We start from the raw sequence: 22115 nt of genomic DNA, 5'->3' as shown, positions 1-22115 counted from the left end.
ATGATGTAAGTTCCTTCAGTGACATTAGCAGTTCCATCAATGCCATTGTATAATGACAACAATCGACAATACATATGCATTCGCCAGGGGAACATAGATGTTCATAGTCAAGCGCTGTACTTCTAGCCTGTTACGTAACACCCTTCAGCAGCTAACACAGGTTGTTTCTGTACACCGAGGACAGCGACATCTCCAGGATGGATGAGGAGTCAGCCCGTATTCACCGGACCCATAAATTGTCCCGTTTGATAGAACGACAGGGACAGAAACGGCGCCCCAGGCTACCTCCAGCTTCTAACAAAGTCCCCTCCAGACGCTGAGACGGTCATTGTGAATCGGCATCGGACAGAGGGCAACACCGTTACCATGTCTTGGCTTACGAACAGTCTAACCCTTCTCGGTAAGTACAGTAGTGTGTACACAAACACGGGGCTTGAATAACTGTCATATCCCTGTTGTTAAGTGGAATCTGTCCTGTTATGAACAACAATATATGCACACACTGAAACTCCATAACTTCCATATCCCTGTCGTTAAATGGAATCAGTGTTGTTATGTACAACAGTATATGCGCACACACACTTATATAGGTTCCTCAGTTTTGCTGTTAATAGCATATTGTATACTATATTCTACTGTATTTTGTAAAATCCGGTGATAGCTAAGTTGTATTCGTTATAGCCAAAGTCTTGTCACTCATTTCGAATAAATTATGCATAGGACAGAAACAAATCAACCCCAGGCTGCAGCACTTTCTCCTTGGAAGCATATAATCTCGGAACTGCATTTCCACTTCACGAACTGCTGTTCGGACTCGAATGGCTGCAGAGACATATTGTTTCGACCACCGTTATGTTCATGCGAAACCCTTATTCTACCGCGAGTTACTGTATTAAAAACTAATATAAGTGTGTAAAATACCTACACATCTCCAACGATCATTCTGTGCAGTTTTTCCTAGCGGTCTTTATGTCACTTAAGCATAAAAACCCCCAACTCAGATTACACCCCACACGGTACAACCTTACAAGGTGTGGTCATATATTATGCGGAATTATGCTCGTATATATATACACGAGAACATCTTTTCCGCTTCCATGCTATTTATACACAGAACCTTTCAACTGTTTTGGTCTGGCCGACTAATGACCCATATGCGCAGGAGAAATATTTTACCACACAGCAAAAAGCCTACACGTCCTATCATTCTGTCTAAATGGTCCCTTAAGTTGTCAAGATTTCTGAAATCTGTCTGGGACATCTGACGTTTCCGGAAGTCCGTCTGTCCGCCAGGTAGTGAGACATGTGTCCTTATACAGTCTTTACATTTAATTTAATTCAGTCTGCTTTTGCAGTGGGATATCTGACAGAAAGTATTTTTGAAGGAAATGCGATGTTGCTTTCAGTTTTATGTATCAAGTCAGTTTTAGACTTGTATATGTCAATCAACAAAATATGTTGGAGACTGGGGCGGTGGGGTAGCCTAGCGGTTAAAGCGTTCACTGGTAAGGCCCTATATGGGTACAGTATGTGAAACACATTTATGGTGTCCGATGTCGATATTTTGATGGAATATTGCTAAAATCGGAGTAAAACTGAACTCACTCACTCACTCACTGTTGGAAATAACAGAAAATTCATGTGATAAGTGCTAGGCATATCGCTGGTCAAATAATGATTAGTATCACAAAAACTAGTGGGATCTGTCGATCGGTTCGACTCATCCGAATTCGACACTACTGGGTCCAAGTGTAGGAAGTTGGAAGTTGATTTCATGTGAAGTGATTTAAATGAAATGCTATTAACTGCGTTGACTTTGAGAGAAGGCTATTAAACGCAATTGGCTCCGGTCATAAACGTTTTGTAAAATTACGAGTTAACGTAAACATGTGATCATACTACATTTTGAAAATTAACAGATTTATGTCATGGGGGCAACAAAAATGAGCTCCTTGCATTGTACACATATTGGGAATCGAACCTGGGTCTTCGGCATGACGAGCGGACGCTTTGACCACTAGGCTGCCACACGTACCTTAGGCTAAGAAGGTTGTTGAGCAGAATTCATTTAAGTCATGGTATGAACAGCAAACCAATAAGTACATACACGCACGTTAGAGTGTCTGATATTTGAGTATCCATTAGAAACATTGACTGGCAATGAAATTGAACACTTTTTCTACGTATGAAATAATCTTAAGACTGATTGTCGCGTTTTGCGAAACAGAAGCTTCTTGTTTAAATAAATAATCTACCCCAAACCATAACTGATGACTAATTGTTCTTTGTATATTGTGAAACATATCGATACCCTCACAAACATAAGTATTTGGTGTTTATAACTACCCTGTACAACTATTTATATGATTGTTTCTCGTTGTTTCAGCTGGACTTTTCTGTCATGTCTTCTCACAAGGTACGTCATCTTCGTGCTTTCTGTTTATACAGTACGGAATGTACTGAAACTTCATACTCGACATTAGCTACGTCAATGTTCTTATTGATTGTTGTATGTCTCTTTAGTGCACTTGACAATCTGTTCCATGTAAGTGTAAAGAAAAACATTGGTACCCGTAAACACTGCAGTGTGACATAACTGTTTTAGCTGATCTACCTTCAAAGTCAATGTTCCACCTTCACGAACTCATTATGTAAATCAAGGTGGCCAATACTAACACCCTGACTTTAAATTGGAAAAGATACATGTCCACACACGTCTTGGACGTCTTGTTAGTCGTGATATGGGTGATATGTAAGGATTATATCTTACCGGGTCATATACAAACAATCGCTCACAATTCTTAGCAAAGTTATAAACGTGACAGCCAGAACATACTTTATGAAATCCCAGTGTAACACACAACCGTTCTATGTGCTTCAGGTGTATATCAGACATTGATCAATGGCAGGACTAGTTGCCCTTCTTGTGTCGTGAGACTATGGGGCATTTAAAGGTTATGCACGTAAAACACATCAATCATATTCAATCTACTTGTATATTCTCAACCATCGCCATGGTTAGTGAATGCCTTTGTAAGACAGATCTCTGTAAGACACTCACAGCACCATCTCCGCTAACCATGACGGCAGTTTAGCAGTTAGGACAACCTGCTACGTCACGTGATCACTGGTCTCATCATACACTGATACATAAATCATGCATGATGTCACATAAATAAAAGTAGCATCCACATTTACGTGCGTTTTGACATTTTATCTCTCGAGACAAGGTAGTATTCCAGTCGGTCATTTTATAGTCCGCCAATAAAGATGATGTTTTTGTATGAAATTTAGGAAATTGTAAACTTTCTATGATTACAAAATTATCGAAATTATTTGTGAGCATATAAAATTTAAAGTTCGAGTGGTTCACAAAAGGGATTTTTGACATGACACGATGTCTGCTTTAAAACAATCCAAACCTTGGCATCTATAGAATTCGTCGTTGTCATGATAGATGCTTCAGAAAAGGTGCTCCCTGCTATAATTCACAGGCTGGGTCTAACTCCTGACAAAAAAGTATGTTGAGGACGTATATTCATACATTTATAGGTTAACTGGCATGTAAGGTTTTAAAGCAAAAGCTGTTCTCATAGTTTCTTGTTGTAATATGACACTTAGGTAGTATCTAACAGCTAAACTCCTCTCACTGTGTAATCACAAAATGGTACTGTACTGTACTTCAACAAGAGTAATAATAACGAAAATAATAGTTCCAGCCAGCACTTCGTCCTTCATGTTCAGACTGCCAATGCGACTGTGGATTTTAACTCACTTACTAACTCATGTTCAGAGCTCTGATTATTCTTTGTGAAAAAAAACAAAACAAAAAGAAAACCATGCAAAAAAATATTACTGTGGTATTTCACTTTCAAAGATCCAGTTTTTCTGAAGTAGCATCTGAAGACGTTCGGGAGTATACTTTCAACGTGCCTACATTTACACACCTGATAATTAGATTTAACAATTTAACACCTATCTTACTGAGCAATGTTGTACGTTACCAACAGTTAGTCAACAGTTGTGTACTTTACGTTCAATTTTAACTCGCCCCGTGAAGGTCCCGGGGTAGAACAGGCCTTCAGCAACCCACGCATGTCGTAAGAGGCGACTAACGGGATCGCTCGCTGACTTGGCTGACACGTGTCATCGGTTCTCATTTGCGCAGGTCGATGCTCATGCTGTTGGTCACTGGATTGTCTGGTCCAGACTCGATTATCTACAAACCGCCGCCATATAGCTGGAATATTGCTGGGTGCGGCGTAAAACTCAACTCACTCACTCTCTCACTCAGTTTTAACTCAACTGCATTATAAAATAAAAATGCCCAAACATTTTAGGCAATATATTCACAAAACTCATTCTGCCTACTATTCTGGAGTCTGATGTTAATTTCAGTACATTGTGGGAAATGTGTTTTATCATATTTGAGTAAAGACTCTAAGTTAAGCCAAAACTCAGACTTAAGTTTGTTTAAAAAAATCGAGGCCTGATAATCGTGTCCTATTTTATGTTAATGGCATGTGACTTCCGTCAGTGTTACCATAAACCTACATAAAGCGACACCTGCCTGGAGTGTGACACACAGGCTTACTGGTGTCAGAGGGTACATCACAGTTATCAGATATATCATCATCTTAACGTCATCACGATCACGATGACTACAAATAACAACATCCAAATGCAGAACAATTAAACACAGAGTGTGTCACTCACCTGTCTCAGTCATCACAGTTATGTGAACTTACCGGGATATCTGACATAAAACATGACTATCCTCACCTGTATATGTGATAACATAAGAGATACAAGTTATTAATGCACGTAATGTCCTAGCGTGAATTTGGTTAAACTAAACTCTCTTCTTTGAGTGGCAAAGAGTTCGGAAGTACAATAAAGATTAACAGAAATGCGTGTCCATAAAGTTTGTCAGTATTTCAGATTAAACCAGTTTAAAGCTAAACATGTCTTAATATTTGTTTAAAAGGTAAATTGTGGATATTCCATACTCCTTTATGTCACTTTATGGTTGTTATTCATCTCACATCCTGATGCAAACATAGAAAATATCTGCGTATGTACCTGAAACCTTTTCTTTCCCCGTTGAAGCTGCATCACAACAATAAATTGATAGCAACCCCGGAGTATCCCTTTAATAACACTGTCAGTTTCCTGGCATCCTAATGACCTGGTGCCTTTGTTTGTCTGAGAGTACAGGAATCTTGGAAGATGGACTTTATCACTGCATGAGCATATTCATATTGAAATAAAGACACGTTAACTATTTGTTTCATTCTGTATGCAAATTTTAGCAGTGTGATCAGAATGGCAGTGAAGGTAGGACGTTGTTTGATTGGCTAGTCAGGCAGTGTATTTTTACCTTTCTGCTATTCAGATGGGCCACTGTTATTAATTGATGCTGTTTTCTGATTGGCTGATAACTGAAAGGGCGGGGTTTTGGTGCAGTATTGGCCAGACCCTTGTCACAGCTTCCGCGTTGTCGTATGAAATCGTAATGTCACATAGCTGTCTGTGAAGTTATACTTTGACGTGTTTTGATAAAAACTGACCTGAATATATATTTGCCTTTTTTAAGGGAAGAATGGGTTTAGGTCATATGTTGTTACGCTGACACGTACATTGGTGTAGTGTTGACATCTCCATTGATTCAAGATGCAAGACGAGCGTAATTCAATAAAGCGATTTCCATTCCACAATGTACCTTTGTTAAAACCACAGACTCTTGTATTAGAAAGTATCCAGAGTTTGTTGTGGAAATATGCTCCATTTATCTCATGACAATAGCAATTGTTTTTCTATTCTTCAGGACCTAACAACTTTCGCATCCTTGCCCCCGGTGAGTACACACGTCATTATACACTCTAACACATGATGCACGGTCTCAGTAAAACTACAGCTTCGTACTTTTGTTGGGTTGAGTCCCACCTAGGATTCGAACCCGCACTCCCAGACTCAGTTGTGCGGTCATAACCATTACTACCTACTACATGAGATGTGTTTATAGGTGTTAACCGTCTACCGCTCGTGGTATATATGTCAGACCCACGGTGAAGCCAGATCGTTGTATGTTGACAAGATTACATACTGTAACTCAGTACACATTCACATTAGAGTCTTGGAATGACATTTAGATATGCTACACATAAAGGCGAAACTTTGTACATATCAACTGGTTCACCCTCCGGAATGTGGTGTTTCTGAGTGTAGGTTTACCCCGACATCGGGTAAATGATGATTTTGGTAAGAACATATTCAGAAACTTCGTGTTCCATTTGTGACCAGCTCATGTTTTTCCGGAACCAGCCGAATAGTGGTTACGGAAAGGGGCGAGTGGTGTCGAATAGCCGTGTGAAATAAAGTCGGTCAAATCCATACGTTCGCAACAGCATACATGATTATAAATGAATAGTTAAAAACAGAATCCTCCTCTTTGTGGAATGTGTTTTTCACTCGCTTCGTAAATGGTATACGGATGTCTCTCATCACCATTGTTACACCAGACATCACTGTATCGTCTTTTTAATCTGTTTCTTCAGGAAACCCAATGACAGCCGCTTTCAAACCCAATCAAGGTTGGTGACATTTAAATACATAGTTCTTATTCATCTTCCATGATTTTTTAGTTAATTATGTCAGTGCAATCTTGTGTCATTAGTGAGTGAATGTGTTTTACGCCGCACATAGCAATGTCCCAGCTATATGGTAGCTGTAAATAACTGAATCTGGAACAGACAATCCAGTGATCAACGGCATGAGCATCGGGACACGAAGACATGTGTCAATCAAATCAGCGAGCCTGACAACCTGATCCCGTTAGTCGCCTCTTACGAGAAGCATGGGTTGGTGAGGATCTGTATATTTATTGGACAAGTTGCGAATTGTTGTTAATCAGGAAGAATTGATAGGTAAACCGGGGCCATGCTATATTTTCACAAATGGAAAGATTCATTGCAATATTATTTGTATTATCAGGCCAAACTTTTCGAAACTATACAATTATATTAACCGGTGTCATGTAGATGTCATGTAGGGTGTGGCAGCCCGAGAGGAATAATATGTAATACTGGCGTTATATCAAGAGAGAGCGACAAAGACAATAGTGTCATAGTGTCCGTATTGTGACGTCTAACATTCCTCGTGCATCTGAATCTCAGACAGAGAACACTGTCGTAGTTTCAGGAATAGTCACCATACGCTTTAATGGCTAAAGGATTAGGCTATCAAAGTATTGTACATAAACACCAATGCTGCACACATAACGCCGTTCTGTCTATAGTAAGGATTAGATTAAGGAGGTTTTGCAACAGGACAATTTTATTGTACAATTGTACAGTATTTCAGGAATACTCGCCGTGGAATATGCACCGTAAGTTATACACACCAACATCCAGTAAGCTTGAATAATGAGACATAGTGTTATACGCCCATGTATTGTATATATAGACGTAGCGCTGCTTTCGACACTATTATCCTGATGTATCTGCTTGGTGTTGGAGTGAGTGAGTGAGTGTTTACTTTCACGCCGCTTTTGGCAATATTGAAACCATATAACGACGGGGTCACGAGAAATTGGAATCGAACTCGGGTGTTCCGCGTGACGAACTACCCCATCGTTCCCCGTGGTGTCGGTGAAAATATGTAGCTGTCAACACCGGAGAGTAGCCAGACCCAATTATCCAGCAAAACAACTGTCATTGGGTGGTGAAGGCAACACAGTGGTGAAAATATAAATGAGTGACTGAACAAGTAAAATGGCGAGTTTGGCCCATCCCGATAGAGCTAAGGGAAGTAACTCAGCTGAATGAAATTTGTCAAGAGTTACCAAGGATGAAATTTGCAGTTACAGGGTAATTGGGGCACATGAAGACTCACATTCACCATATATTTTAGATTAATATTCCTAATGGTCATGTATAGTGTCATTATATATATTGTAGCATATATTAACAATTAGATTATCGTTGATATAATATCATAAATTATTATCTATATCGTACCATATATTATTAGAATATTATCCACTGACTAGCTTTGAAAACTTATTTCCAGTGTATCTACGGTTGTGGTTCAGCATTAGACAGTATTTAACCCATAGTTCTTCTCCCGTGCTGGCATACCTCAATATATCTGCTTAGATAGTATGCTTCAGTTAGCCCTGTACTCTGTTTTATCCCGTCACTAGAAGACGTCGAGTTGGGTGTAATCCCGCTGCCGGCAATAGTTCATCACGACTTGTCATTCCACAATGTCTTCTATATGCAACATGGTATTGTCTTGAACAGTCAGGGGACACAACTCCGCCATGTTCAACGCAGCTATTTACATCGAAGGGGCTTGTGTTTAAAATGACTGGGGGCATTATGACAAGCTTCTGTATAAAGATGCGTTTCTAAGTATTAGCAAATACCCTGACAGTTATGACATTCTTAAACTTATACAGACAAAATATACTTTCAGTATACTTAATATCAGTTTCACCTACATGAACATGCTTGCATTCCTATTCCTTTGAGAGCCTGTATATTATTAACTGTTCTGTATGACTGGTATTTAGGTATGACGTAATGTTTTCACGGGTCTAACATGTGATTATTTTCAACATAGGTTTTCCAGAACCATCAAACCGATTCAATGGTAAGTTTGTGTATTGGCTGGTCATTCCTCATCCACACCCGATCATTTCAGTTTTTTGCTCTGCTCATTTGCACGTGTATTTTACGCAACGTGCAATAAATATTTAAAGGCGTGTTCTGCAATACATTAACCCGGGTACATAACATTGAACTTCTTATTCTGATTCCAAAGTTCTTTGAGGTGCCGAGATTCTTAACACAGTCTGGTGTATCTGTGTAACTTCACATACAACAATACAATTATCAATAGCAGTTGTTCAGTATTCTTGATGTCTTTGATGAAGCTTATGGATCATTAGTCGAGAGTCGACATGCCTTTCACTCTTTACAACTTGTATAATTATGTAGGTTTCCAACACCCTCAGCCGCAACTACCGTCTAACAGACAGGGTAAGTCAGCGTAGGACACCCGCTATAGGCCTTGCAGTAGTCTCCATCTTAGTGTAGAAATCGTTCTTTACATTTTACATGATTTCCATCTTAGTGTAGAAATCGTTCTTTACATTTTACATGATTTCCATCTTAGTATAGAAATCGTTCTTTACATTTTACATGATTTCCATCTTAGTATAGAAATCGTTCTTTACATTTTACATGATTTCCCTCTTATTGTAGAAATCATTCATTACGTTTGACATGATTTCAATTCAAGTATTGCAACCATAATTTACATTTTCCACGAGTTCCATTTTTAGAATTGAAATTATTTTTTTTACATATAACACACTTTTCATTTTTAGTGTAGAAATCATCTATTATATTTTTAGCCGAATATAAGATATGATTACTATTCCTTTCCTTTGTATATCATCACATACTTCGTTCGACATTGGTTTCACACAACCAGCGCATCCTGGAGGCTAAGGGAGATAACTCTTTATGCAGTTGGTGGTTACCTGTAAATAACAGTGTAACTCAACAAACGTGTATAGAGTTTATTTATAGAGATGCGACACATGAAGATGTTAAGATGTAGGTGGCTTACTTTGATGATATGTACTGAACAGAATAAGTTATGGATCAAGGGTCCTTTTGCATGACAAAAAACAATACCCCTAATCCTGATCCTAAACGTTTTCGTTTAGTACATGTGTCCTTACTGCTAGGCTTTCAATCACCTCACCACCAACACCAACATTATCAACAACAACAACAACAACAACAGCAACATCAGCAACAACAACAACAGCAGCACCACCACCAACAGCAGCAACACCAACAACAGCAGCACCACCACCAACAGCAGCAACACCAACAACAGCACCACCACCACCAACAACAACAACAGCACCACCACCACCAACAGCAGCAACACCAACAGCAGCAGCAACAACAACCGAACGGTCAAGGTATGTTACACACTCAGGGTGACATGAGTGTTGTAGGAAAATGGCAGTGAAGGTCTGTATAGACAAAGCAGTTATTTGGATCGACAACGTCTTTATTGTAATGGATGCAACGTTTGGAAGTAGAAGCTAACGCCGTTATCACTCGCAGGTGGTTGATGAGACTGAAATTCCGACATGTCAGTGTAACAGGAACATTCGAACACAGAACACGTATGCATGAGGAACGATTTAATATTGAGAATAGTCCACTATTACTGATAGCTATCAGTTATGAATAACTCGGTAATAACGAATCACTCCTTATTCCAAAACGTAGACAGCAACAGCGCAGTCCTCCAAAATGTCATAATGGATGCAACGACCTTGATCTTAGATTGATAAGTAACAGGTGCTCTCTCGCCAACGACAAGGAACCGTGAGTTTGTGTGCAGTGTGAACTGCGAAGAATATACAGTAGAAAAATGTTTCCAGGAATATTATTTATATGGTTTCTAGTCTATACTGATCTGATCTCATATTTCTACTCTAACACCCCAAGCTCCGATGTCGCCCAGTCCTCCTCAAGGTAAATTTCATACTGTTAGCATGCGCTGTAGACATGGCAACTGTATGCTTACTGTTCGCAACCGGATGTCTTCAATGTATGCCTTGTTACACCCGAGGCTAACGACCTCCTTTATAATTAAGCTGCTTGTAGAGTATTCTGGGATATAGACAAGGTGAGACACCTGATGGTGTTTCGGTTGCTGGAGAAAGTCAGGTAACGTGTGGCGTCAGATCTGTATGACGCACCTGCAAGCGTTCTGATTAGGTCAGTCAGATTAACTGCTTCAAGCATCTGTATATGTGTGCTTGAGCTATATATTCCACTGCCTTAAAGCTATATGTACATACAACAATCATGTGCAGCTCGACGTCATGCGCTTGCCGTGTGCATATGATGTTTATTGTATGAATGTGCTTTTGTGCCGCTTTTACAATATTCCATTAATACAATGCTTCAGATGTATTACCACTGGTGGGCATTAAACCATGGTCAGTAGCAAGGTGAGCTCTGCCAGCTATGCTACCGTCTCGTTATGAAATTCCCATACATGACAGTGGTTGTTAATAGTTGGTTTTTGACGTAGTTCCATAATGACATACTTTTCAATCTTTGACAAATCTGAATCAAGTTGCTGCTACCTGTAATGCTTACCAGCTTCTGTTCTTGTCAGCAAGGTGTGTAGATCAGCTGCTGTACAGCGGATTGTTATTGTGTGCTTCACGTGTTTTCTTTGTGAGGGTATGAGTGAGTGATTTGGGTTTTCCCTCATTCTTCAGTATTGCTGTTAAATTTCAACGGATCACTTTAACGAGGAACAAATATGGATAATTCTTAAATAAATACTTTTTTTTATAAATAACACAAGTTTGTAAAACATATTGTGTTGACGATTATTGGTAAAACCTTGTCTAAAGTCTGAGAAATCATCAAAGGTAGCTGTTTAAATTTGCTTTATAACAGTAAGATTCTTGTAGCATGTGAGACAACACGACCCTCTATGTCGTGAATGTTATTATCACAAGCTTACCATGATCTTCAATACTGTCTACACAGTTCCTGCCAGCTCCAAAACAGCTGTGACCGCAACAGCTGGTAAGTGAGGTCTCAGAACAGCTTCAATATTAAACTGTCGGCCTAAAGATAGATTTCTTGTGGGCTGAATGAGTGAGTACGGTTTTACATTTTATGCCGTTATAGCAATATTTCAGCAATATCACGGCGGGGGACTCCAGAAATGGGCTTCACACATTGTACCCGTGTGGGGAATCGAACCCGGGTCTTCTGCGTGACAAAACGTCTCTTGGCACTTTGGACTTGACCGAAACATACCAAGGTTCTCAACACAGTTGAACGTCATGAACCTTTAGTCCAAAACGGAAAAATGACATCCGTATAAGCGTCTTTGTGCATTACCTTGTGTGACGGTTTTGCATTTCAGTTATAAGAGATGCTGCTGTTATTGCAGGTCGTCGATCGACACTGGAAGCAGCATAGAAACGTGAAACCTATGCTGATGAAATGACCATTTATTGTTTGCAATGACGTTTGGTGGCTTCTTGTTTGGCCCAAACACAGAACCATGTCTTGTTTTAGTCCTGCTATCGGTTCACAAGAACACGACCTCGCCTTCTCTGTAATAACCGTACACTTTGACCCTTGTGGAAAAAACCCAGAAATGGGCTCCACACATTGCACATCCATGTAGAGAATCGAACCTAGGTCTTTGGTGTGACGAATGATGCCGTTTGTTTTGCGTTTTTTCTACGTTATAAATTTTCATGCTTTACTCTTCAGCCTGCTGTCGTTTCACGCGCAAACTGCAAAGCAACTTGCAGCTGCAGTTTGATTGGCAGGGGCGTATCTGATGTTATGAAAAAAAACCCCCAAAACAACAAAACAACAACAAGTCTGGTTTACACATGATTTTGGCTTAAAAGGTTGAGCAAACTCTCAGTACGATAAGGCTTTGCGACCTACCGGACTTACACAAAAGCAAAACACACACATACATAAAAAAACCCAAAAAAAAAAAAAAAAAAAAAAAACAAAAACAAAAAAAGACAACAGGTTCCCCATCCCCCTGGGAACACCCCTCCTGTTTCTGCTTCATTCAGAAGTGCATATTTGTCTGCAGGTCCGACTCCCCCTGCTTCCGGGACCGCAACAGGCACTGTCCCTCCCACGATACCAGGTATGAATATACATATTTCCATCAAGGTCATGTCATCACAGTGCTACAATGTGTTACTGGGACATACTTTAAAACGATTGACCGTCCAGATTTGATGACTAAGCTGGCCATTGTCTCTGTGTACTCATTTTAGGTATAACAGCAGTGGTTCGCAGTTTGTCTGGAACTTTTTGTCAGCACGAACGATAATATTTCTGTAGTTTTGAATTACATACATTGTGTACAAATTCAGAGTTTCGTTGCCTGTATAAGCAAAGACAACGATTAATAAATTTACTGAAAAATGTAAGCGATACAAACAAAATGGTTATAGCTCAATGAAAACGTCCCCGTAGTCTTACTGATCCATGATGAGTTCCGGCTTGGCATGTTCTCTTCCGTGTATGTGTATGCTCGCTTTGCGGTGCTGTTAGGCAGAAGGAACAATATCATCTCATTCACTCACTATCACTGTGTTCTGTATGTTTTAAACCTTTTGTTTCCCGATTTCAGCTGTGGTCACACAGTTCATGGGCATGAGCATACACGGTAAGTGTTTTAATTTAAATACAAAACAAAAAAGAAAAGTTAAATGTAGATAATGAACCATGGCTGTGACGTAATGTCAACACGGCCAGGAATTATACCGTCAAATTTCAAACTTTCATGCCTTTTTAGAAATATTGATGACTAATGATAATGACGATTCTTATAGTCATTAATACATGACACAAACATTCTTTTGTTTCAGACATCTGCGCTACCTTGAGTGAGTACATAAAGACCTCTGACGTCACTACTTCATTGTGTGACGTAAATCACTATATGACGTGACAATGGACTGTCTCCTTTTGGATTAAAATAGGGATGATATACAAGTGTTCATGTAGTATCGCCCTCACGTGTAGACTATTAAAAAGTGGTAAATTTATCGTATGTAGAAGTGTTATGGAAGTGTTTGCATTCAATATAGCCTCATTAACGTCATCGTGTTTATGTTTTCAGCATTGAAGGGGACCGGAGCCCAGTGTATGTATAATGCTTTACTTATTTGTAGTGTGAGTGAGTGAGTGAGTGAGTGAGTGAGTGAGTGAGTGAGTGAGTGAGTGAGAGTGACCGCCAGGACATGGAAATGTAGGGATTCGAACCCAGTTTGGACAGGTCGAAAGTGAACTTTTTGACCGCGGGTCTATTAAACTGCCTCTTAGACATGAAATATGTCGCGAATCACTACCTTGCAAAAGAGGGAATGCAAAGAACAAACAAACCAGTTTATTGAATGGCATGTTTTGTAGTAGTGCTCTTTTTTGTTCATCTGTTTTAAGATGTCTAGTAACATTTTGAAAATGAAGATTCGTGGTTATACACATGTAAAAGTGTATAGTTTATTTGGCAGTTCATGAAACGTTCGAATATTGAAGTGACTATCTGGACTGTATTAACAAGATGTCGAGCTCAACGCGCAGAGTGTATGAAGTTTACCTCGTCCTGTAAAATGTGCCGGGGTTTCACTGTGACACAGTGGTTGGACAATGGCTGATTGTCTCTTATCTGTTTCAGCTGATGCCTTGGACACAATCATCAAACATCGATTCCCAAGTGAGTATAGAACATATCATATATATCATATATATCATATATATCATGTATCATATATATCATATGTATGTAGCGCACATATCCAGGCATCTAGTACATGGTCAAGGCGCTGGTGTGTATCATCAGTTGACGTCAGGATTTTACTGAATTGTTGACTTTCTATAGAATTCAGTGAGTGAGTCGAGTCTGGACCAGACAATCCAATGATTGGGGTGCACTGAACTGTCCATCAAACCAGCGAACCTGAGCACACGATCAACTCGAAAACAAATGAAAGATAACTGTTTAGCAATAAAGTAGCCCACTATGATCATTTTGAGACAAAGTGTGTGTATTTGTGTTCCAGATGTATCTGTGGTGACCGGGTTCAGGAACAGAAGCAGCCCCATGGAGTACAAGCAGATGTTCGGCTCGGGTCCCTGGGCCTGTAAGTAGCGCCACCTATCGCCATTGAAATCTCAGTGACATTAACGAAAAAGATAAATAAATAAAAATAAATAAGTGAAGATAAAAAATTGATTTGTGTCGAACAAAGGGGGTTGCATAAAGTTAACGAAATACTGAATTACTTAATACTGAATCATTTGGAATGTTTCGTCTGCCATGAATGATGTTCACACATTTACACGAATGTATCCCTCCATGGTGACTTGATGTGCTAGTTGTTTGGCAGGTGTTCTAAAAATATGAAAACGTATTACATAGTAAAGAAGTTGTCATACATAAACCTTTGGCATTACTAACTATTCACCACCATCTAAACTGCAAATCGGACAAAAATATGCATGTTCCTCTTTATTCGTTTCAGGTGCATTCGACTTCTATGCAGGTGAGAACACGAGTCTATATCTATATACTCACAGAAATAAATAAAGGAACACATAGAAGTACAGGTGTTCTTTTATTTATTTCCAGAATTTAACCACAGTGCAACGCATACCATGAATATGCAATATTTTATCAGTTGAATCTGTCAGTGACACTATTCTTGAGTGAGTGAGTGAGTTTAGTTTTACGCCGCATTCAGCAATATTCCAGCTAAATGGCTGCGGTCTGTAAATAATCGGGTTTGTCATGAAAGACAGAGTCATGAAATTCTTGACAGGAGCTGTTTCAAGTTTCACGATCATTTGGTCTGACCATCCACAAACATCATTAAGATTGATAATCGTTAACTCCGTATCGATTGATGATTGACAAATATTGGAGAAATCTCTTGGAAAATATGTCCGAAAGAAATAAAAGTATTCCTCATCTCAGTTGAGTGGTGACAACAGGTGTATATGGATTACCTTACCAAAGAAAACAGTTTTCTAACTTAATTTAGACGTGAACATAAATAACGAGTAAGTCAAATTTTAACATCACATCGACAATATTTCAGCCGTGACACGCGAATAAAGGCGCAACATTCAGTACCGTGTTTGTAAACTGGAAAAATGTAAAATTATGTCAAAATTGTAAATGTAATTTTTTGTCAAAATAGTGAATGTAAAATATTATCAATGACACAATTTTCACATTGATATTCATAATGTTCCCTACTATCGTCCATACCCCGAGTATGGAGGTTTTATCCAACCTTATTGATTACTGACAGCTGAAAACACTTACACATGCGTGCAACGTGCACAATTACTATTTATTAATGATTATATTCATTTGTTACAGACCGGAACCCACTAGAAGTCGGTAAGTAAAGTCCACAACACACGTTTCTAATTCGTTCTTCCTCACAAGTTTAGTCGTTGCCGTCATGCCTGACTTAGGTCATGAAGAGGTATACGTGACGCAGTTGCGTCCCTTGGTAGTTCAAGTCCACCTCATAGGCACAGGGCCTGAGGACACTCCGGGGCATGGCCGACATATTGTCTGTACAAGGCGGCGTAAAGCCAAAGCCCATATTCTTCGTAAATTAGGTTAAATATTCAGACAGAACTTATGTGATTTTGATAATTATATTATTTATCTTATTAGTATTTTCATTTTCTTCACAGCCGGTGCGTTTTCGGATCTCGTTGATGGTAAGTTGCTTACACAGTATAATCTCTATAAATTACCATTAAAAAACATTAACATGCCCGAAACGTCATTTCCCTAAAGTTCTCTTCTGAAACCGCAGACCCGTGCCCGATACGGACTTTACTACAAGCGTGGGTTTATGGTCACCACCAGTTATGACACTTGGCGTTCCTTGTCCTTCATCTCAGTTCATAATAATAATAATTAGGCAGTGTTTCCTGGGACAAGTCCCATTCGCTGTCTGGGCGTAGGGCAATACCAGGATTACCTGTCTGTCTGGCAATACCAGGATTACCCGAACCCTGCTGCATATTATTTTAAACATGTAAAATATTGAAAATATGCGATCTGTGTAACTGAGGACAACATATACAGGCACCTGACACTGTCCCACAGAAGAAGGTAGCTCTCTTTCATTAGAATCTAGCTGAATATAGTCAGGCTGGTTAATATAAGACAAAATGTTATGGATGTCATTTTCTTCTGTATTATTTACACAACTTTCTGGGCTATTCCTCGCCCCTTCGTCAGGTGTTGTCAGGTGAACAATGGGCAAGGAATAGCCCAGAAAGTTAAAACATTATGCATGTACATCACCTATTGTAACAAGCAAGAACCGAAGTTGTTTAGCTAATATACCAAGTATGATTACACTTCAGAACAACTGTTTATTATTTATATAAACGTTTTATTTACTTTCAGGTGCTGGATGCAACATTGCTTGTGACAGTAAGTAAACAAAGATTTTGTTTCATATCCAGGATTTGACACTGATGTAAATTTATATACCATGGGAACGGAATGTCCAGTTATTTGGACCCGTGCTCACTGTCCAGCTGTCTTTGGCCCGTGCTCACTGTCCAGCTGTCTTTGGCCCGTGCTCACTGTCCAGCTGTCTTTGGCCCGTACTCACAGTCCAGGTGTCTTGGGCTCGTGCTCACTGTCCAGCTGTCTTTGGCCCGTGCTCACTGTACAGGTGTCTTTGGCCCGTGCTCACTGTACAGGTGTCTTTGGCCCGTGCTCACTGTCCAGCTGTCTTTGGCCCGTGCTCACTGCACAGGTGTCTTTGCCCCGTGCTCACTGTACAGGTGTCTTGGGCCCGTGTTAACCTTTCAGGTGTCTTTGGCCCGTGCTCACTGTCTCGTGTGTTCGATTCCCACTTTGCTACGATTAGGATCTGTCATGCATTTGGGTTTCACAAGTACAGCCCTGGGCCCACTGAAGGAACTGAAATCCAGTCGGATTTAAGTACACTCGATCCAAATGGTTAAAGTGTTCGTACGTCACGCCGAAGACCCGGGTTCGATTCTTCACATATGCACAATGTGCGAAGCGCATTTCTGTCCTTTTCCGCCGTGATACTGCTGGAATATTGCTGAAAGCGGCGTGATAGTAAACTCACTCACTCCAACGGCAAGCAGATACACGGTGATACTGCGTTCAAAGCAGCGCTACACTTGCCATACACCGATATGATATTGCTGGAATATTGCTATAAGTGGCGTAAAACTAAACTCACTCACTCTGTTTTCAGAAATTCTTGGGCCTCGCAAGATCGGCATGATGGGAATGCTGGCGGCGATGAATGGTGGTCAGAATCCCATGGGAGCGATGGCAAATCCCCTAGCTGCTCTAGGAAACCTGATGGGTGGTATGGGAAACCCGATGGGCAATATGGGAAATCCTATGAACGGTATGGGAAACCCAATGGGCGGTATGGGAAACCCAATGGGCGGTATGGGAAATCCTATGAACGGTATGGGAAACCCAATGGGCGGTATGGGAAACCCAATGGGCGGTATGGGAAACCCTATGAACGGTATGGGCAACCCGACAGGAGGAATGGGAAACCCAATGAACGGTATGGGAAATCCAATGAACGGTATGGGAAATCCTATGAACGGTAATCCTAACAATGGTGGGAACAATATGCAAAACCTGATGGGAAATATTGCTAGCCTTATGCCAAATGCAGGTCCCAAATCCGGAGCAATGGGAAATGGACGACCCCAAGGTCATGGCCCTAGCAACGGACATCACTTTGTCCCCCCATCCCCCCAACCTCCACGAGGCAACAGATGGGCACGCCCTGGACCTGCCCCAGCTAAAGCACCACTGCCTTTCCCCGACCCCAGCATACAGAACGCTGCACCATGGGGAAAGGATCCCTTCCAGATTACACCTCCCCAGCCACAGCCACAACAACCACAACAGCCGCAACAGCCGCAACAGCAACATCAGCCACAGCCTGCATCTCAGCCACAGCCGACCCAGGTCCCATTCAACCAACAGATCCCCCAAATTCCTTCCCATCAGAATCACTTCCCCCAGTCTCCATTCCCACAACCACCAAATGTCCAGCCTCAACCTCAGCCTCCTCAACTGCAGCTCCCTCAACAGCCACAGCCACAGCCACAGCCACAGCCACAAGGACTTAGTGCCAATATGCCAAACTTGCCTCAAGATCAGGTTAGTTTACTATTTAGAATTTTTAGATCACGTAAATATGCATTATAATTGATAGTCCTAGTCACTAAACCCGGGAACCACCTTGCTATTAGTATTGTCATTCTGGATCCCTGGTAGTCCACCGACTCACTGACTGAGGTTGGTTTTACCCCGCTCTTACCAATATCCCAGCAACATCACGGCGGGGGACACCAGAAATGGGCTTCTAACACTGTACGAATGTGGTGATTCCAACCCGGGTGTTCGGCGTGATGAGAGAGCGCCTTAACGTTTAGGCTACCCCACATCGCGCCCCCATCCCCGGTAGTTTAAGCCATGGACACATTACCAAATACCAATCCTTAATCCGTGCACTCGACAATCCATTTCATAGGGTGAACTACTGTCCGGACTAACGAAGTTAAGGGGTATTTTCCTAACCAATTATTTGTTTCCTGAAATTCGCCAATGTTATTAAATAACATCCAGCTTCATTCATATATGTAAAATTATATAATTTGAATTAAGAAAAAAGCAACGTCAGAAAATTTACCAGTCTCTGTTATCTGCCGAAAGAGTGTTCCATTGGTCGGAAAAGACTGAACATTAATGTTCATAAATACTGAATGAATAACTGAAACCTCGCCATAACAGGTGTTTCCGTAAAGTGAAATCATATCCGGCTTGACCGCATTTGCAGCCAAAGCTATTCATCCGTAGTAAGTCTCTGTAGTAACATAGACATTACTTCCGACTAAGTGAGTATAGTTTTACTTCGCTTTTAGTAATAATCACAGCGGGGTTCACCAGAATGGGCTTCACACATTGTACCCATGACAGGAATCGAGCCCAGGTCTTTAGCATGACCAACGAAACATTGAGCTACATCACCGTCCTCTTAGGCTGCCAGAACATCACCAACAGCTGTGGTAGCTTACTTCCTTTCTAATGTTTTCCCCTTTTCTTAGGATCCCCAAATAGCTCCCCATCTGTCCGAGGCACTGATGAGGATGCCCGCGCCACAGAGGACCCAGTTTGTGAACGATGCCATAACAGCCTTCTTCAGAACACTCGGAATACAGCTGCCCAACCCACAGCAGCAGCCAGCCAACAATCAGAGAGGTAGGCCTGGTGTAGACAGGAGAAAGTGAGCGTGTCAGAGAATATGGTTTTACGTCGCTCTGAGCAATATTACTCATGAAAGGGGCTCCAGAAAAGTTTGCTTCACATATTGTATCGATTGGGAAAAGAGCGTATATCTTCGGCATGTGACGGAATGGGAGACCGGAAGTGTGCGTCACATGTTCATCCACAGGGAGTGGAACCCAAATCTGCGGCCTGGGGATCGAAAACACTCACAACTATGGCACCGACCATCTTTACTGTGTTTTAAACTCGTAGTGGCATGTGCTGGTACAATGATATGATATGCTAGTTCCACTGAAAAAGTTCAGAGTTGAAATTTACGTCATTTCGGTTTTACTCCCACGATCTCATGCAGTGATGTACCGGAAGTATGTAAATATCCCGTGTGTGTCAAAAGCGCTTGTAAAATCTCCATATCATCATAAGTCCCGTAATATTCATGCTCGTTAACCTCAATCTTTAGTTTACTTTTAACTTTATTTTGTGTTTTCTTTCAGGCTGGTGATGACAGAATCAACCCTCATGATTAGATTGGGTCAGGGGTCAGTGTCGGTTGATGGCGTCATGTCCACGGCAATGACAGCATCAGCTACAACGCGATCATGAACCGATCAGCTCGAAGCTCCGGAACGTGGGCTTTGTATGAAAGCCAGGTGACTGAATGCGTGCTTGCTCTTTAGTTGTAATAAAGAGCTCAGTAGATAGTATGTCGTGTTACTTGTTATTGGTCACCATATAGCTAGAATATTGCTGAGTGCAGCGTAAAACTAAACTCAGTCACTCAACTGTTATTGCGCAATTATTTGTTCTTCAAGAGGAGATAACTCTGTAGACTCCATTTACGGTTCAAAAAGAGTACTTTGTAAAGTGAGTGAGTGGTAGATTATGGTTTTATGCCGCTTGCAGCAATACCACGATGTCCGTGTCACACCCGGGCTTCACGCATCGTACCCATGAGTTGATGTATATCACACTAATGTCTCTCTCCTGTCTCAGTTATACGTCGATAACGCAGTCAGACAAGGTATGATAACTCGAGTGAGCGGGTGAGTGAGTGAGTGAGTGAGTTTAGTTTTAAACCACATTCTGCACTATTCCAGCTAAATGGTGCCGGTCTGTAAATAATCGAGTCTGGACCAGACAATCCAGTGATCAACGTCATGCGCATGGATCTATACAATAGGGATATGTAGACATGTGGTCAACAAGTCAGCGAGACTGACCACCCGATCCCGTTAGTCGTCTCTTGCGAGAAGCTTGGGTTACTGAAGACCAATTCTAACCCGGATCTTCACGGGTCTCCAAGATGAACAGGGACTGAGGGTTCACCTAGTGAACAGAGGGTTCGATCGGCACGATGAGGACCCGGGTTCGATTCCCAACACGGCGACAACGTGTAAATCCCATATGGTGTCCCAAGCCGTACCATTATTGGAATATTGCTATAGATGGCGACAAACTGAACCCACACACTCAAACCCGAAATACCACGCGTGTTGACCTTCTTACTCCAAACAAGCGCCAGGCTACCTACAAACATTATTATAGGGGTTCAGCTCGTCCGGGAACTGAACTGCTGGGCTTCGCTTTGAGGTCATGTGCTTTGTCCACCAGACCAAGGAGCAGTAATGTCGTTAAAGGAACACGGATCAATCTGTGTAGCGTCCCTAAAATGGCATGTTACATATCACCAAACATGCACAGCCAACTTTTTAGTACGGTGCTTGGGTCGAAGTATTTCCATTCAGCATTTTCGGGGATATGTACAGATATGAAGTAAACATAAAGCACTGTCAAAAAAAGTAAAATAATATATTGTTAACTGCAGTGATGCTGGTCCTTCGCCAGGACGTTTGGAAGTAGTCAGTGTTTACACCATTTCAAGAATACATTCTCATGGAAAACGTTTGAACGTCACATTGTGTGCTACAAGATTTACACCAGTGACCTGTGATCAGGTGACCGGGTTCTGGCCAATCGAAAAGCCGGCTTTCGCCCTTTTATTGTGTAACATATACAGATAAATACAAACAAACAAACAAACAAATATAAACGAATAAATAAATAAATAAATAAATAAATAAATAAATAAATAAATAAATAAATAAATAAATAAATAAATAAATAAATAAATAAAACAAAAGAGCAAACAAAACAACAACATTAATTCATCTACTTAC

At 40.8% G+C, this 22115-nt stretch overlaps 1 protein-coding gene across 3 annotated transcripts; it reads left to right on the top strand.

Moving 5' to 3' along the window:
- Window positions 1–252: 252 nt before the first annotated feature.
- Window positions 253–20642, top strand: LOC137260009 (uncharacterized). 3 transcript variants are annotated; one of them, XM_067797690.1, is made up of 23 exons: window positions 253–400; window positions 2387–2416; window positions 5828–5857; window positions 6558–6593; window positions 7355–7387; window positions 8626–8655; window positions 9003–9044; window positions 9761–10003; window positions 10542–10568; window positions 11604–11642; window positions 12685–12741; window positions 13234–13269; window positions 13472–13489; window positions 13726–13749; window positions 14281–14319; window positions 14666–14746; window positions 15128–15148; window positions 15991–16011; window positions 16317–16343; window positions 17044–17070; window positions 17876–18810; window positions 19758–19911; window positions 20433–20642. In XM_067797690.1, the coding sequence occupies exons 1-23, from the start codon at window positions 367–369 to the stop codon at window positions 20438–20440; spliced, it is 1992 nt and encodes a 663-aa protein (XP_067653791.1). In that variant the 5' UTR covers window positions 253–366; the 3' UTR covers window positions 20441–20642. The 3 variants fall into 3 exon arrangements, with proteins under 3 accessions (XP_067653791.1, XP_067653790.1, XP_067653789.1); XM_067797689.1 differs by lacking the exon at window positions 11604–11642 and having other exon boundaries at window positions 258–400; XM_067797688.1 differs by lacking the exon at window positions 7355–7387 and having other exon boundaries at window positions 259–400.
- The last annotated feature ends 1473 nt before the right edge of the window (window positions 20643–22115 follow it).

This window comes from Haliotis asinina, chromosome 13 (genome assembly GCF_037392515.1).
Source record: "Haliotis asinina isolate JCU_RB_2024 chromosome 13, JCU_Hal_asi_v2, whole genome shotgun sequence".
NCBI classification, from domain to species: Eukaryota; Metazoa; Mollusca; class Gastropoda; order Lepetellida; family Haliotidae; genus Haliotis; species Haliotis asinina.
Note: the sequence above shows the minus strand (reverse complement) of the source record. Positions and strands in the feature narration are given on the sequence as shown.

What these genes read in the sequence shown, in the direction of transcription:
- LOC137260009 (XM_067797690.1), top strand. Translation starts at nt 367, where the DNA reads ATGTCTTGGCTTACGAACAGTCTAACCCTTCTCG. An exon ending in ACAACAACCGAACGGTCAAG is followed by an intron (nt 10,004 to 10,541) that starts GTATGTTACACA and finishes TAACACCCCAAG; the next exon opens with CTCCGATGTCGCCCAGTCCT. An exon ending in CGGCTCGGGTCCCTGGGCCT is followed by an intron (nt 14,747 to 15,127) that starts GTAAGTAGCGCC and finishes TATTCGTTTCAG; the next exon opens with GTGCATTCGACTTCTATGCA.